The 16,921-nt window shown below is 37.7% G+C and overlaps 1 protein-coding gene across 5 annotated transcripts in view; it reads left to right on the forward strand.

Moving 5' to 3' along the window:
- Positions 1-16,921, forward strand: part of chl1b (cell adhesion molecule L1-like b) — a 146,030-nt gene that overhangs the window by 117,753 nt on the left and 11,356 nt on the right. For 4 of the 5 annotated variants that reach the window (XM_081607451.1, XM_017304928.2, XM_081607449.1 and 1 more), the window contains 4 exons: positions 122-244; positions 4,774-4,953; positions 12,229-12,258; positions 14,198-14,263. In XM_081607451.1, coding sequence (XP_081463577.1) covers positions 122-244; positions 4,774-4,953; positions 12,229-12,258; positions 14,198-14,263 — 399 coding nt within the window. The remainder of the gene's footprint in view (positions 1-121; positions 245-4,773; positions 4,954-12,228; positions 12,259-14,197; positions 14,264-16,921) is intronic. The other variant, XM_081607450.1, reaches the window with a different exon arrangement.

Genomic DNA, 16,921 nt, shown 5'->3' on the forward strand with positions numbered 1-16,921 from the left:
GGAAAAGCAGCGTGAAGCGCATTGATTCACAGCCTCTGAAGGAAACATCCAATAATAACCAAGAAAGTAGGTTACTGCTGCCGACAGTGCTTATTGTGTGTGCTTTGTTCTCCGCCCACAGTCCCAGAGAAAAACCCAGTTTTGAGGGTCACAGATGTAAAGAGGAACTCTGTGTCTCTGGCCTGGGCCCCTCCTTTGGAGCCCAATGGGATTCTAACAGGATATCTGCTGGAGTACCAGCTCAGTATGTATCACTCAGGAAAATGACATGCTTTCTTCTTATGCTTCCACCACAAAGTTTATAAATACAAGTGCATAAATATGTAAGCATTTACAGTTTTCGAACAGTAACAATATTATGAGCCTAGTTTAAAAGACATGAGATGTTTATGCTTAGTTTATGCTTCCTTTGTTAGATGGGACTAAGTTTAGTCCGGTATGAGGTTCTCACTGGCTACGTTTCCATTGACTACCTTGACATTTTGAATTTAAACTTGTTTAATGAAAACATGCCAATTTCAAAACAACTTGTTCTTGATCAAAAGTTTTGGTGCTAGGATGAGGTGGCTTACCATTTCAAAATTGGTATGTTTCCCAAAACTGCAAAGGAAACACTTTTGTAAAACACAAGATCAGCAATTGCATGTTACTACTGGCATAAACCACAAAGAAGAAGGCGATGATAGGAAATACGTGAACAAACTTGTTCAAGTGTGATTTTAATTTTGTTTCTTATTTAATGGAAACGCCTCAATTTCGAAATTGTGTTTTTTTTAACAGTAGCGGAGCATTGACAAGGTCTTGCGCACATTTTTAATGGAAATGCAGCTATTGTGTGATCTTCATTAAAACTAATGTTTTAAGTAAGCATAGTGTTGGCACAAAAATTTCAAAACAAAAATTTATATCATGATGTAATGCATGACGCTCATGCTCAATTTAATTTCTTTATATTGCACCAATTCACAACGAATGTCGTCTAGAAGCAATTTACAAAAACATTACTTCAATTCAGTCACACATACATTCCACATGATCCAAGTTATCAAACACTGCAATAAGCTGATTAATTATTCAAAACTGTTCAAAAAGTTTCTATCTGAGGAAACCCAGCAGCAAATCACTGACTTGCAGCTTTCACTCCTCCCAGACAAACATTCAGACTATATGTTAACTTTACAGCAGTCCCTCATACAGAGCATTCATGTGGTGACAGTAGAGAGGAAAACCCCCCGTTCAACAGGAAGAAACCAACATCAGAATCAAAACCGTTTTCAATACGAAGACTGATACCGAAGAAGAAAGATCAGATAGATGCACAGGGGTACTTTCTATGTTAATAAAAAGTAAAAAGTTAACAGCAGAAGAGGCAAAACAGTTAGTTGTTGGCAGCATTACCTCAGCCAGGAAGGCACCACAACTCAACGGAATGCTAGACCAAGTGTAGCTTCAATGGGGAAGAAATAACAGAGACCTAACAGCAAATAATGTAAAATGAAGAGTAGTAAAAGAAGAAAGTTATGAAAAATGGTCAGTGTGTCCTCCAGAAGCCTAAGCCTATGGGAGCATTGTTACAGAAATGGGTCAGAATAACTTAAGCCAGTCTTAACTAAAAGCTTTACGAAAAATCTGACTTTTAGACCTACTTTTAAAATTTGACATCAGTTTGGCATAACATCATTTTTGCTTTATTTTAAGGATCACAAATTGGCTTTTTTCCACATTTATCCAACTTTGCTAGATACAAACAGTGTTTTCAAAGAAGGAGTTTATCCATATGCTATTGTCATCACTAATAATACATAAAAAACAATCTACCATAACACTTAGGGAATTAGAAACCTTTGGTTTGTTCAAGCTAACAAATGAGAGACCATTTTAAATGATTCAGAATCTGGTTCTTTTTTAGAAAATACAAAATAATAAATAGAAGTTTTGAAACCAGAACCTTTAAAATGATGGTATACCATGAGATCAAAACTCGATCCAGCCTAAATTAGATTATAGATGTATAGGTTTTAACATTGGTTTTAAGAGGGATGTCTGAAAAGACAGAAGGTGAGTTTCTGGCCTGTTGTTGATTGTGCATGCAGCCCTTGATCTTTAATAGAAAAACATATTCATCCTGATATCAGGATATGTTGGGCAGGGTAGGTATTTTACGTCACAGTCATGAGCAGTTCTGGCTCATTCCATTAGAATCTGCTTTTCCTGACTCAAATATATCCCTATTTGAATAACCTTAGCTTGCAGTTCCTGAGGACATTATCCAGACACATCACATGTCCAAATACTGATCTTAAGCAACAAAGGTAACAAAGGTAATGACCTACTTCTAATAACGTCGTAGTGCAGCATTTCCCTGGCTAATTGGGTGTGATTTGGTCACTGCACAGGAGGGCCGGGTATCAGGCTGCATTTCAGGAAAGGACGTTTCTGGTGGCACGCCACAGCAATTAGGCTGATAGGCTCTCTGAAGTGTGACTTTTTGTTGAAGTCCCCTTGATGGAAGTCATGTATGAAATGTTGAGGATAATGCAGCCAGCTGTTGGGAGTATCATCAATGACACAAGTGGCGTCTCAAGCTCTAGCACATCTGTTCAGCAGTAATATCAGATCCTACAGGTTTCTGATGAATGTCTGCTGTGACACTTTTCAGAGTCTGAAACAGGATTTGAATCCCTGACAAATTTCCTTGAAGTAGTTTATTTTTTAAAGTTGCCATCAGATTGTTATTTCATTATATAGTATATATCATATAAGTAAACACACCCCTCAGTCTTCTGCATATATTCCATTATTTCTTTGATTCGGTACAATCACTGCTAACAGTTTATTTTTGTTGGGAAGAATCACAGTTTCTGTACTTAAACAAACATTAGACAGAGGCATTTTACTGTGTGCGAAGTTTTAATTATTATTTGTCCCAAAGCAATGAAATCCAACATTACAGCTGTCTGGTATTATATATGCTTTAGTTTAAATGTTTTCCCAATGACATTTACTAGCTAAACTAAAATCTTAAATTTAGCGGCGACCGGCGAGCTAATATATTACAAAACACAGTCATCATTTTAACTTAGTTACAATATACAAGAACAGCCTGGAACGCCTAAACACAAAACAGTAAGTCTAAATTCAATAAATCTTCCTGTGGATGGATCCATAACCATTAATATAGAACGTGACAGAAACAACTCAGGATACACTAGCTGACTGCTAAACTAGCAAGGCAACTAGCATGTTGGCACCAAATTGCTATCACTCTCATCATTTCCCTCTCAAAACAGAGTCTACATAAGACCAGTTAATTTTATATCAAATAGTATTTGTTGAAAACTATGTGATAATCTTAACTGTGGTGTTAATAAACTTTACCAACATGTAATTAAACAATGTGTAATTACAAAATTAGGGCTGGCTTTGGGCTGGCTAAGTAGAGCAAGAGACTTCAGGGATTCACTGCCACCTTGTGGTGTGCCTCAGTACAACCCGCCCACGCCTCATTCTTTACCCATCTAATGTTTCTTGCGCTTTCACTGTACAAGCTGTATATGTACTTAGAAAATATATGTCTGTATGTCTTAGAAAATACAGTTATCTTTTATCTAACAAGGTCCTTTTACTGGCAAAGTTCTACATGCCAGGAAATTTTAAGGAGTTCCTTAATCAGAATTCCACTGAAAACACAATTTTTGCTTAATTCTTTGTTTCAATGTATCATTTGGGTTTAAAATGCAACCCTGCTGAATGTATCATTCCTTTTTTATTTGCAGCTTTTGTATTTGTGCAGATGGGTTTGAGGCACAATACGAACACTTCAAACCAGTCTAGTGTAGCTTGCACTGCTCTGAACTGAAATATTGTTCGAAGTGGGAGTCGAAAACAACGTTGGCTTTGGTTCATTCTGTGTAGCAAAATCCTGGCTTGTTTCACACTTCATAAAGCCAACCGTGTTTGGCGCCGGCTGAAGAATATTTAGACTTGCTGTTGTTTGTTGCAAGTGTGCGAGCCAGAGTCTGCAGCCTTTCGCCAGTTCACTGTACAAGATAGAGAACACAAGCTGGCAGGCCACAGGGTTTCTGGGAAAGTTACAACATAAAGCATTAGCAAGATGGAAACATACGGCTGGTAGCTTTTTTTTTCTCCCTGCTCTAGACTGGATTGCATAATTTGCCAAAAAGACAATTTCATCCCTTGAAAGAAAACCCAACAAGAATCAAGATTTTTACTGAAGAGGAGTCCCCATGAGGAAGGAATTCATACTGAAGCATTCCTGTCAGCATTTCTGTTGCTCTTAATGTGAGAAAAAACATTGCGCCTCTTCCACAGCAAAGGTCACCTTAACACCTGCTGGGTTTGTTTTTGTTACTAAGAACATAAATGTCATCTTCATACCTAGCTGGCTGCCTTACAGTCTGAAAAATGAGACGCAATCAGAAAGCAGACATCAAAAGCACAAAGACGATTGAGTTTTAAATGGACATTAGATAACATACTGAGTTCATTTTTTAAAAAGAAATAAGAGGTGAATTATCTACTTGTTTCTTTGTGAGTTGTTATCATCTGAAGAACATTAAGTTAAATCCAAATTATTTATATTCAGTAAAAATCTTGGTTTAAAGTTTTTCTTACCAGCACTTTTTCTACTTACTGTTTTTCTGCAGGTAACAAAAGAAGCAAAAAATCTTCCAAGTTTTTCAGTCAGCAACTAGATGGTTATAACTGGATAACCTACCAGAATTAAAGCTGTATTTCCTTTAATTTCTTTAGTTAACGACACAGAGGAAGTTGGGCCTCTGCAGGCTGTGAACATCAGCAACCCTAACACCACCAAGTGGATCCTGCATGAATTAGAGCCTCTGACCAAATACAAGTTGTATCTTCGCTCCTGCACTGCGGTTGGCTGTGGGCCCGTTGTCAGCGAGGAGAGCACCACCGCCCTGGAAACAAGTGAGTGACAGTTTAGACGATAGCTGCATTTCCATTACAAATATGGGCAAAACTTTGTTGATATTCCGCAAATGTTGGAAAAACACAATTTTGCATTTGTAGTTTCTATTCAATAAGAAACACAATTAAAATCACACATGAATAAGTTTGTGATAAGTCATTAAGAACATGCTACACCACCATCCGCATGGCCACCATTTCCTGTTGACCATGTGACTCTTGATGCAGAAAAAGTTTCCAGTGCAGTTTTGCGAAATACACCACCTCATTCTAAAGTAGCGGTTCTCAACGTGGGCGGTACCGCCCTCTGAGGGGCGTTCAGAGGACGGCAGGGGGGCGCTGGGATTCCTTTGGTCGAAGGTTAACTTTACACCTTATAACAACAATACCAGTTTAGACTTTGAGCAACTTGGTAAAATTTTATTGTGTAACATTAAATCATGCTTGGCTGCAACTGTATCGATGGCAGTTCTCCTTCTATTCAATGTTTGTCGCTTCTTGGCGCAGCTCCGCTCCTGCTACTGGTAGCTTCACCGCATCAGTTCAGCGTTGCACCGGCTGATGACGTTGCTGTAATTCACTTTGTCTGGTATTTTTGTACACATATTTTGGCAGTTCTCTGATTATGTCAAAGCAGCAACTTATATTAAAAAGTGTTTTATTTCCGTTTGAAAGCTGCATGCTTCCATGGAAGGACAACAGAAAATCGCTCTTATAAACATGTAATTACTAAAATCACGATACCCTGACGTTGTATCCCTCTGAAAAATAAACTCATTTAAATAAAGAAATCCCTCCATGGGTGATACCACGATAGATGGCATTCATTTTATAGCGTTAACACCGGTGCTGTAAGTGGTCCGGTATGAAATGGGTGTGATAGAACAACGGTACCACAGCACTTTTAAATTTCAATAATCAGAATACCAAAATTGTTTCCGTTGTTTTGAAAGGTTTATGTCAGTCTGTCTTTGCCCCATAGATACGTTTCCTGAACACTGCGCACCTTAGGGGGTAAAAAAAAAAAAAAACCGCGCAAAACTCTGAAACAGGAGAAGCGGAACATAAAATGGAGCGACCAACTAGATGTGAATTATGGCATAAAAACAAAGAATCCGACGCTGAACAGTGAAAAATCAACACATGATGTGAAACACATTATGGCGATTAGGCGGCGCAGCAGGTGATGAGTGAAGATTACTGGTGGTGAGCGTCAATAAATGATAAATCTAGCAACAGGAAAGAAACTAAAGTGGACATAGCAATAAACCAAGAGAGGATAATACTAATCAAATGAAACTAAATGGAAATGAATGAAAAGCAAAATGCAAGAAGAAACTAAGAAACTAAAGTAAATACAGAGGAATAAACTGGTATGGAAAGACCTTTCAAGCAATAATTAATGCCGAGTACTGTATGGCAAGAATAAACACACTCTTTCCAGATAAAAGGTAAAATAATATTGTTGAAGTGCCATGGGTTTGTTGAGATATATTTAATACTGAGAATAAATATATCTTACAGACCATAACAGTAAATAACATCACTTATTTATGTTTTTAATTAGATTCGATATATTTATTTCTTCAATATTATTTTTCATGTCAGTGTTAATGTCATGAGGCTGATGACTCCATGATACTTTCAATTTGACTCATTAGCAGAAAGTAAGGGGGTACGGCCCCTAAAAGATTTAGCGGGGGTACGCAGTACCCTCAAGAGAGGAGCGGCTCTCTGCTGTAAAAAGAAAATCAATGGATTCACTGTACAGCCGCGAGTTCACCCACTTTTTCAAGAACAATCTAAAACACGACTTAATCAGTTAATAAATAGCTTTTTTACTCATTTCATATTGTTTCTGAACTGTTCGTGCTTTGCTACAGCAGGGCCCAATATGTCGATCGCGACATTAGGTGACAAACTGAACGCCACCAGGACACTGAGACCAGCACTTCCTCCTCTGGCTCCTTATCAAAACGTTCGTAATTTTATTAAAGAACAACAACAAAAAAATCAACATAACGTGCTCAAATTTATGACCTAACAACAATAATAATCTCAGTGATTATTGTTTCAGCAAGGTGTTGCGCAATTCTGTGCGTTTCGGTTCCATTATCAAAATAACAGAGCAGAGCAGGAGTTTAAAATTAACTAATCAACCACCGCTGTGTTCGGGGGAGCGCTTATTAATAATCGCAAAATAAATATCAAGCCTGCAAACCTAATATTGTAACGGACTAGTTGTTATGTTTTTAACATAATCTCGGTTCGGCTTGTGGAGCGCAGGAGGTTGCCATAGCAACAGGTGTGCTTAAATGACAGAGACCGAGAGTAAAAAGGTAGGAGTGGTTTAGAGTTGATCACCTGTTCAGGTTGTTTTACCTTTTTTTTACTTTTGCATTGGCTCATCACAGCCGCTGTAGTTTCTGAACGTTTAATAAATGACAAACTTGGACTAATTACCTCGTTCTTTAAGTATACAGTACGTCATTTACAACAAACATCAAACACGGTAAATATGTGTTATTAAGTATTTAACAAATAAATGGCTTCTACCGCGATAATTATGTGAAATTAAATTAATTGTCTGATATAAAAAAGTTTGGAGCTCTGAGCTCAGAGTCTGAGAGGCTTTTTCTTTATCAAACAATTTTGTTTTGCCTCTTATTTAGTGTAAATATTGATGTTGGTGAGGTTTTCTCCAAAATAATAAAATTGTTCAACCTTTATAGCTCCCCTGTTGAAAATGAGGCTCTTAACATTCACAAATGACAGTGAAATAAAATCCAGTCGAACATCTGGTTTGAGGTGATTCCTCTGGAACCTGTTGGAGGAAAACTATCCCATCTTCAGAAAATGAGCTTTAACCTAACAGAGCTCTGTGGTTCCTCCTATCAGTATGAGAGTCAGGGTGAGGAGGCGCCATGTTAGGAAGAGAAGTGTAAGCTACAGGATCTTCAGAACAAACAGGTCATGATCCCTCTGTCTGGACACAGGATCAATAGAACCAGTTTAAAAGCTAAAACGAATGGTTATATGAAAGACAGGGAAAACTGGGATGCACTCCATGCCATGATGTTCAGAATTTAGGTCTCATGGCATCTCAAGGTGTCAACATTGCAGCCAGTGGGCTGAATGAAATACAGCTTTATTTTGTAGCAATTCAAGAGCTACCCAGCTTTTATTGCTTTGCAAAAAAATTAATCAGCACAGAAACTCCAAAGCACAATATATATATATATATATATATATATATATATATATATATATATATATATACACATATAAGGTGCCGATCAGGTTTTTTCCTGCCGATACCGATCACCCATGAGGGCCGATCACCGATACCGATCACATAATTATTATTGGAGGTGTGCCGATCAATCGGTTACCGATCATAATCGGGCAGATTTTCGTGAAAAAGTGCATGATAGGTGATTGGCGATCATTTGCTCTTGTTGCCGATACCGATCACCTGCATCAGTTTTCTTCTTGGAAAAAAAAGTTTTTGTCTAAATTAAGGTGAATTCATGGTTCCTTTTTCCACATAATGTAACCGGTAGTGTTTATGATAAAAATAATAATAATAATAATAATTATGTGATGAGTATCGGTGATCGGTATCGGTGATTAACCCTCATGGGTGATCGGTATCGGTACCAGCAGGAAAAAACCTGATCGGCACATCTCTAATTATTATTATTTTTTTTTTTATCATAAACACTACCTGTTACATTTTGTGGAAAAAGGAACAATGAATTCACCTTAATTTAGACAAAAACTTGTTTTTAATAACTTTTTCCAAGAAGAAAACTAAACAAAACAGGCATTCTGCAAATTGTACTGCTATTGGTAATACTATAGTCTGATAACATATGAAGGCTCTGAAGAGGCTAAATAATGCAAAGAGTCAAAATAAAACCTCTCAACATTGACAAAAAAATAAAAGTATAAAACTTAACATTCAAAGGCAAATACAGGTTCCATTACAATAAACAATCCAGAGTTACTGAATGAAAATTTCCTGTTAGCATGGCGGCTAGCTGATTACTGCTAGTTCTGAGTGGCTGTTTCTGACTGAGCAGAGTAATTATGCAGAACAGGGAGGAGATTGATTATCTTTTTAGAGATTATCTGTTTCATGTTAGGACAGCGAAAGTTTTAATACGTATGTAAAATGTATTTTTTTTTAAGTTAGATGCTGCAGCTTTAAACAGGTTCGGTGTGAGAGTCACTACCAGGTGGAGCAGGTGGACCGCTTCTGTTCCACCTGGTAGTGAAATATTACTACCTGTAGCGCGTGGCAGCGGCTCAACAGCGAGATCAGAACCAGCGTCTTACATCGCAGCTCGAAGACTGAAATTATTTTGCGGGTTATTTGTTTAGCTTTCTGACCGTTGTCCCAGCATGCACTGCACGCTTCTTCTACGGGCGAAAATGAAGTCAGAGGCTGCTTACCATAGTTGCTAGACCTGTTGTGGCTCAACATTGGTCCATATATAAGGCACACCGGATTACAAAGCGCACTGTTGTCTTTTGAGGAAATTGAAGATTTTTAGGTGCACCCTGTAGTGCGGAAAATACGGTAATTTCTGTCCATTAAAACTATTAATCTATAAGTCAATAGACAGATCTATATAAAGATATAATCCATGTTGCTGTGTCATATTATTATGGCATTAAAAGGACCTGGAACTTTTGTTTTTCCAATGACGGCTCTGGTTTGTACGGAGCCCTCCAGGGGACATGGGGAATTTTTTTTTCTTTTGCGTTCCCTTACAAAAGTTTTGCGTTCCCTCGCAATAATCTACTGATCAGTTCATGCAGCATAATTGAATACTGTAAGCCTTTCTTACGGTGGCCGCCGTACTTTCTGCTTTAATACAAGGTTATGTAAAGTTTTTCCATGGACTATTTCTGAGTTATTATCGTGGGGTAATAAGTCATCTGATTGTGTTCTGTTGTGTTTGTCTGAATGGTTTAAAGGGCTGCTTTCAGTACCGTTCCATCTCAGACATAAACATGCAGTAAATAAATAGATTTTCAATCAGTTTTTTGCACCAAAGTGTTAATAATAATAAACATGTTTTATTATTATAAAACACAGCAAACTAATGGTGGTAGAGGGCCTCACTGAGTTATCTCGGGGAATCTCATCTGTCCATGTATCAATCAACTCCAAACCTCCTCTTTATGTATGCTCCAAACTTTGCGAGGACTGACCACCTCGCTCACCCACTTCCTCAAACACACAGAGCCAGCAGCCAGTCACCTTCCCATTCATACTTGGTGACAGTCACGCTCACATCGACACACCCACCACCAGCTGTCAAAGCCGCTGCTCCTGTCATATCAATAATTACTTATTTCATTCATATGGTTCTTACAGAGCCTCAGTGAAAACATGTTTATTATTATTAACTCTTTGGTGCAGAAAATTGATTGAAAATCGATTTATTTACTGCATGTTTATGTATGTTAAGGTTAAGATGGAACAGCACTGAAAGCAGCCCTTTAAACCATTCAGATGAACACAATAGACACAATCAGATGACTTATTACCCCGCAATAATAACTCAGAAATAGTCCATGGAAAAACCTTACATAAGCTTGTATTAAAGCAGAAATTACGGGGCCACCGTAAGAAAGGCTTACAGTATTCAATCATGCCGCATGAACTGATCAGTAGACTATTGCGAGGAAACGCAAAAGTTTTGCGAGGGAACGCAAAAGAAAAAATATTCCCCATGCCCCCTGGAGGGCTCCGTAGGTTTGCAGAATAGATGTCATGTGGGTGAAATTTTATGGATGATACTCTGATGTCCCATTCTCCTGAAGGCAGCACAGAGCTGCACCACCAGAAACCCACAGAAACACTGAAGAGAAGAAGAGTTATGATTAATGTAGTTACAGTTCTATCCATGTTTTAATGTTGCAGAGCTCAGTCGTTTTGCAAATAGTTCAAAGTTTAAACTGGCATGTTGTTCATCTTTTATCTGCTCATTTTGTGGAATATTTAACAACTAGAAAATGGCACAGAACAAGAATATGTTTTCCACTCTAATTGGCTGCTGTTAGGCCTACCAATTTTAAGTTGATTGTTCATTGCATTTTTTGTAAACACCTGTGAAAATAATTTCTATTCTCATGGCTTTTTTGTTCTCTGGGAAATTATTTTTGATGACAAATACAGAAACTAGCATAAAAATCAAAACATCTACAATAGTGATAGTTATATTAATGATAAAATAATAGTCAGTGCAAAGTAGCCTGCACATTCTTTGGTGGGGGGCGATGAGGGACCTGGATAAAGGCTGGGGGGGCGCTGGCCCAAAAAAGGTTGAGAAACACTGATCTAGAGCAAAACTTTTTATTGAAAAATGTGCAGGTTTTTTTTTTATTTCTGTGTTTCCATTAAGCAAATTTATTTTCGTAATGCCAAGTTGCGCAATTTTCAATTTAATGGTCAATAGAACTGCAGATAATGTCCACTAAGATGGTGGCAGAAATGAGTGCATCCTCCTCTGTGAGGGGTCCACAGACCACCTGTTCATGAAAATATCTTTCTATTTGTCACCACGACAACACAGGATAAGAAATAAAACTATCATCTGAAGGAGTGGTTTACATTTAGAAGCATAAAATAAATTATCACAAAGAGCTAATGTGTTGGAATTAATTACCAGCTAGTTTGTAGCTTCTGATCTTTTCAAATGCATACTTGACTTCAGAAAGCCATTTTTATTTGCCTACGTTAACACCATTAATTGTTGGTTGGCTTTTTTTTTCTTTATCCAACTCCAACACCAAGAAATTGGCAGTACAGGGCCTCATTATGCAGAAACAAAATACTCAGTGTTTACCGACAGAATCCTCATAATCACAGAAATACACTTAATTGGCTTTTGTTTATTTGTAAGCTGAAAAGGGAAATGATTTATTTGTAAGCCAGTGGAAATGATTACAGGGAGGATGACTCACTTTTGTCATGTCGTTACTTGTAATTTTGCCGGGTGGCTTTGTGCGTGTTGGAGGGAGACTGAAAGCCTTTTGTGGCAGCTCTGCTTTCAGCTCCGAACATGTCCGTGTTGTTTCTGCTAATGGTCCTCTGTCTGCACTCTCATACGCCACTAAATAGTGCATTGCTTTCTGATTTTGCTTTGAACATGACAGCGTGTGTTGTGAATTTGTATGTGAAGGTGTGTGTCTACTTGGCCATGCAATGTTTGTCTCCCCTTCCTTTCATTTTTGTTCTTTGGTTCTGTTTTCTTGCAGCTTCTTCTTTGGCTCCTACTGTTGGCATCAGTATGTAGATCTATGTTTATGCGGAAAGCGGGGCGTCGTACCAACACACACTCTGTTTGTAACTTTATGCAATTTACAATGGTATTCATGTGTTGTCATTTTACAACTACAGACTTCAACATATTTTACTGGATTTCAACTCATAGGCCAAAACATATTAGAACAAAATTGGATCTGGGATTTTCAAACCTTTTCATTGATAAAATTTTGAAAAGTGTGCTTTTCTCAGTCCCTCCAGTTTTTCCACAATTCTGCGAACAAAGAAATTCATGTGAAAGCAACAGAGTCCCACATTTTTCACACTAATGCATAATTATTTGTTTATTGCTAATTGTCCACAAAACATTGGGTTTAAGTGACTGCTAACTCTTACCTGCAAGTGACAATATTAAATTTTTTTTCTCAGGGGTTGTGTTAACGGAATATTTTTCATCTTTTAATTTTTAAACAATTACAGAAAACTCTGAAGGCCATCTGTCATTTTGATGGATTATATTTGGCACACCTGACCACTTGGTGCAGACACACAAACATTTTCAACTTATGGAAGTTATGAAGAGAAACGCTCTGATGCTCCTCATTCAGAGAGTCTTGCTGACTTCTGGTTACTTCGTTTAGAGAAAAGTTCCCTGATTTTAAAATGTTGGTTGAGTTGGGGCTTGTAATTCCAGTCCAGTGTTGCATTAAACCGCGGTTTCATCCTCCCGATCAACATCAAAACTCTGAAACATTTGATTATGCACAAGGGGAGGACAATTAACATCAATTTACTCTGTTTCCTTCTTGTAGACTTTGAAGAGGGTTTATGAGGGAAAAGTGTGGCAAAATTCCTTGCAAATATCTGTAAAGCAGCACAGCAAAATCTGTGGTTTGGATTGAAATAAGAGCAAAAAATATGAGTGACTAACTTCTATCCAGTCTCACTAATCGCAACGTTGTAAATCAGTCATTTGTTGTGATTCCAACTGTAAGTCGTTTAGGGTCTGTCTGTCTCTACATCTAAAGACGAATTTGTTTTAGCCAATTCTTCCATTCTCGTTCTCTGTGTTCCTGGGTCTTTATGGTGCTTTTTGTTCTCTAATGTTTTCTAAAAAATCTGAGATTTATACTTTTCATATAATTGTTTAGGTGATTTGTTTAGGTGATTTCTGATGGCAGTTTTGGCTGAACAATGCCAAATATAAATGCATAGCAGACTTTTTCAGAATTGTATGTAGTAAATAGTATTATTTCCGTCTTCTTTAAGGTCATGTTCTACTTTGTGTTGAGCTCACATAAAATTCCACTAAAATCGTCTGAAGTTTGTGGTTGTAATGTGGTGCAACACTTCCACAGGTCTGAATACCTTCCCCAGGTTCTGTCTGAATTTTAAAATGGTGTTTGTTGGTATGAGTCATCCTGTTTTAGCATGTTTTAGCCGTAGCAGGGCAGACATCAGTGCATGCTGTAGGCCTCAGTTCCAACCAACAGGAAGCGTTTTATTTGTCTGATGTTCCAGCTCGCCTGCAGATGATTATCCCTCTCTGTTTTTTGCAGAGAGTACTTGGTGCCTCCTTTCATTAGAAAAATGTCAACTTCCTCATACTAAAAGTTTGTGGCTTCCTCTCTATTAACAGTGCTAATGAGTAAGCTAATTATAAACACCTATTAATTGTCCCCTATTAGCACTTGTAAATGAATGTTGACTTTTTATCCTAGCAACAGCAGCCTCAGTGCTTCATGTCAAAACTCTAGCTAAGGTAATAAATTATGCTTTGCGTAATTTATATTGCCTTGTGTAATTTATACTGCCTTGTGTTTGGAAACTAGTGGAGCTCTTTTGTAGCACCTGTAGATGTGTAGTCATTAATTTTACCCCAGGATAGCGTTATGCTAACAACAGATTGTAGCTCCTGTTAAGCTTTGCTTCTGATAACCACAAGATGTGTTTTTCTTTTAGGAAAGTCTCTGTCAACTCCGACCACTCCAAGGTCACATGTGACCAAACCCACTCGTCCCAACATAGGTATAGCAGCAGTTCTAATACGAACAGTAAGAAAACATGCAAAAATGCTGACAAAGCTTTTTGTAAAATCAACCCAACTCACTAAAGAATACATGACAAATAATTTTTTTTTTCTTTGGGTTTATTTCAAATGTAATGGGCAAAGATGACAAGAAAGGTGGGGAAAAAGTTTCAAAAGAAAGGTGATAGAGGATAGAAAGAAGCTTAGAGAAAGCACAAGTCAACACACTAGAAGTCTGCCTCTAAACCTGCGAAAGAGCAAAAACAAAATCGAGAAACATGGATATATAATAATAAGAATCATAGCATCACTGAAAAGTACACGGCTCAAGTTCATACAGGATGCAATTATGTGGCAACCGCAGCTCAATATATAGTGTAACTAACAAATATCTGAATCTAAACATGGATATTGTGACATCCACTCAGTTTAACACACATTTATTATCATCGCCACATCAGTATGTGTGATATTCATATCGTAAAGGACCTTTTGGATTGCAGTAAATGTTGGCTAATGTTTTTTAAGAATTCTGAAGTTGTATTTTTTATGCTAATGCTATATTTGGTCAGAAGGAAAGAGAAAAAGCTCACATCAGACACAAATGATATCACCAAAAATGCTAAAGGTCACATACTGTCAAAAAGTCAAAAACAAAACAGCATTTGCAAACACATGAAGAAGAATAGCTAATTAGTGTGTTATTACGCACGTATAGACATTGAGTATGTTGTTTTTGGTAGTAATTAGTCATTATGGGGAAAGCATTAATAAATGTGTTAATTTATACCTTGTTAAGTATGAATCATCCTTAATTAATGTTTTGAAGGTTAATTAACTATTAATGGTTAAATAAGGCTACACCAAGTACATTAAGATTGACTTGATGTACATTATAAAGTGCTACCCCTTTTCCTAGAACGGCCACAGGAACCGTTTGGTCTGCAAAGCAACATGAAGCAGCTGTTTCTCTTACTGTTGCCGTAGTTTAATATCTTGGCAACACCATAGGGAAATCTAGGACAGCAGATCTATATTGTGAGCCGGCAGTGTGACTGCAGAGAGGAGTCACTTGAACGGGACAAATAACGTCGAATTGTAAGTGATTGATTTGTTGGGCCCTGGCGCCGCCTGCACACGACAAAAGATTGACCCGAGAGCCACCGGAGATTTCCATGAAATCTTCAAGTGAGTAAACAGCCACACAGCTCTAATGAGAAGAAGAAAGAACGAAAAAAAGAGAGGAAAGCTCATACCGATGTCTGAACAACCATAAGTGGAAGCTGATGAAAGCACCTATATCATAATTTTTCACAGCTTTGCCTTTGTGACTTTGAAGGGCCATCTTCTCTTCTGGGCTCCCTGCTGGCTGAGCAGCTGCTCTGTGCTCCGTTTAATAGCAGGCTGAGGAAAGAGGTGACAAAAACACGGCTGTATTTTTAGACATCTGCCCGTTTCAGCAGTTTGAATTACCGTGGTTGCACACTAATCCATCTGCATTAGCCAGAGAGAGAGTGTCGCGCCGTGGTTAGGGGACGGACAGGCCCGGCTCAGGTGTGTTTGTGAACTGAATTATCACCTGGAAATAAAAAAAAAGAAACAAGCGAGGCACCTGAGCTGGAGATGGAGAGGAAGATTTGCATGTTTGCCTTGTTGGGGGGAGAGAGGTGGATGATTCTTTGTTCCCCTGAAGGTTTAGAAAGATTCTGTTTGTCAAACTGATGATGCAAATCACACCCAACATTAGACAACTGTGCAGTCAGAGAAAAGTTCGACTATTAATACATCAGATTTGACATCACTTTTTTGAAGTGTGACCAGTTAGACAAGAAAATAAAATGTATACTGTCTGATGGAAGTACACATGGATGACACTACCTTTCAGTCATCTTCCATAAATGTGTGTATTTTCAGGATTATTTTCAAAGATATTTTCATCAAACTGCTCCTTTTCATTCAAAACCTTTGTTTACGCTAACATGTAACATGTTAGCATGTTACATGAATGAAATAAATACCGTACATAAAATTGAGGTAATTAGAATGGAACTGAATTCAGTTAAATAATCCTAACCACTGTCAGGATTTTTTGAAAAATCCATTAGCAAAGAGAATAAACAAAGAAAACACATGTTTAATGTCATCAAATTAACATAGACAGGAACAAGATGAGTCCATCTCTAATATTTACATCATATAAATTCCATTCAAAAATACTTTTTGCACTCCCAAAGGGAAATGAAATGTTGTAACTCATACTATGTAACTTTCTTCAGAGTTGCTGTATTGGCTTTTGGTTGTGGGAGGTCGCAACTTTTAACAACAGTCACCAACTCAGTGACTTTGTTATTAAATTTGCTAACTTTTCAGACTGAAAAAATCAGTAAAGATCTGTGATCCAGACGTATTAAACATCAATAATGGGTTTATATGTTATTTATAGTCCACCTTTGATTCAATCTCAATATTATAATTTTTAATGAGGGAAATCATGCTAATACTGCTGTGAGTAGAATCAGACATTTCCTACTGAACACTCTGCTACATCTGTTTCCCCTACACCAACACTTCCTCTCCTCTCTCTCTTGTTCTGTCTCATCACTCTATTGTTCCAGGTCTTGTTGAATGTCAGCTCAGCTGTTAGCAGTGTATGGAGT

This window comes from Poecilia reticulata, chromosome 5, assembly GCF_904066995.2.
Source record: "Poecilia reticulata chromosome 5, P_reticulata-male-v2, whole genome shotgun sequence".
In the NCBI taxonomy this organism is placed as follows: Eukaryota; Metazoa; Chordata; class Actinopteri; order Cyprinodontiformes; family Poeciliidae; genus Poecilia; species Poecilia reticulata.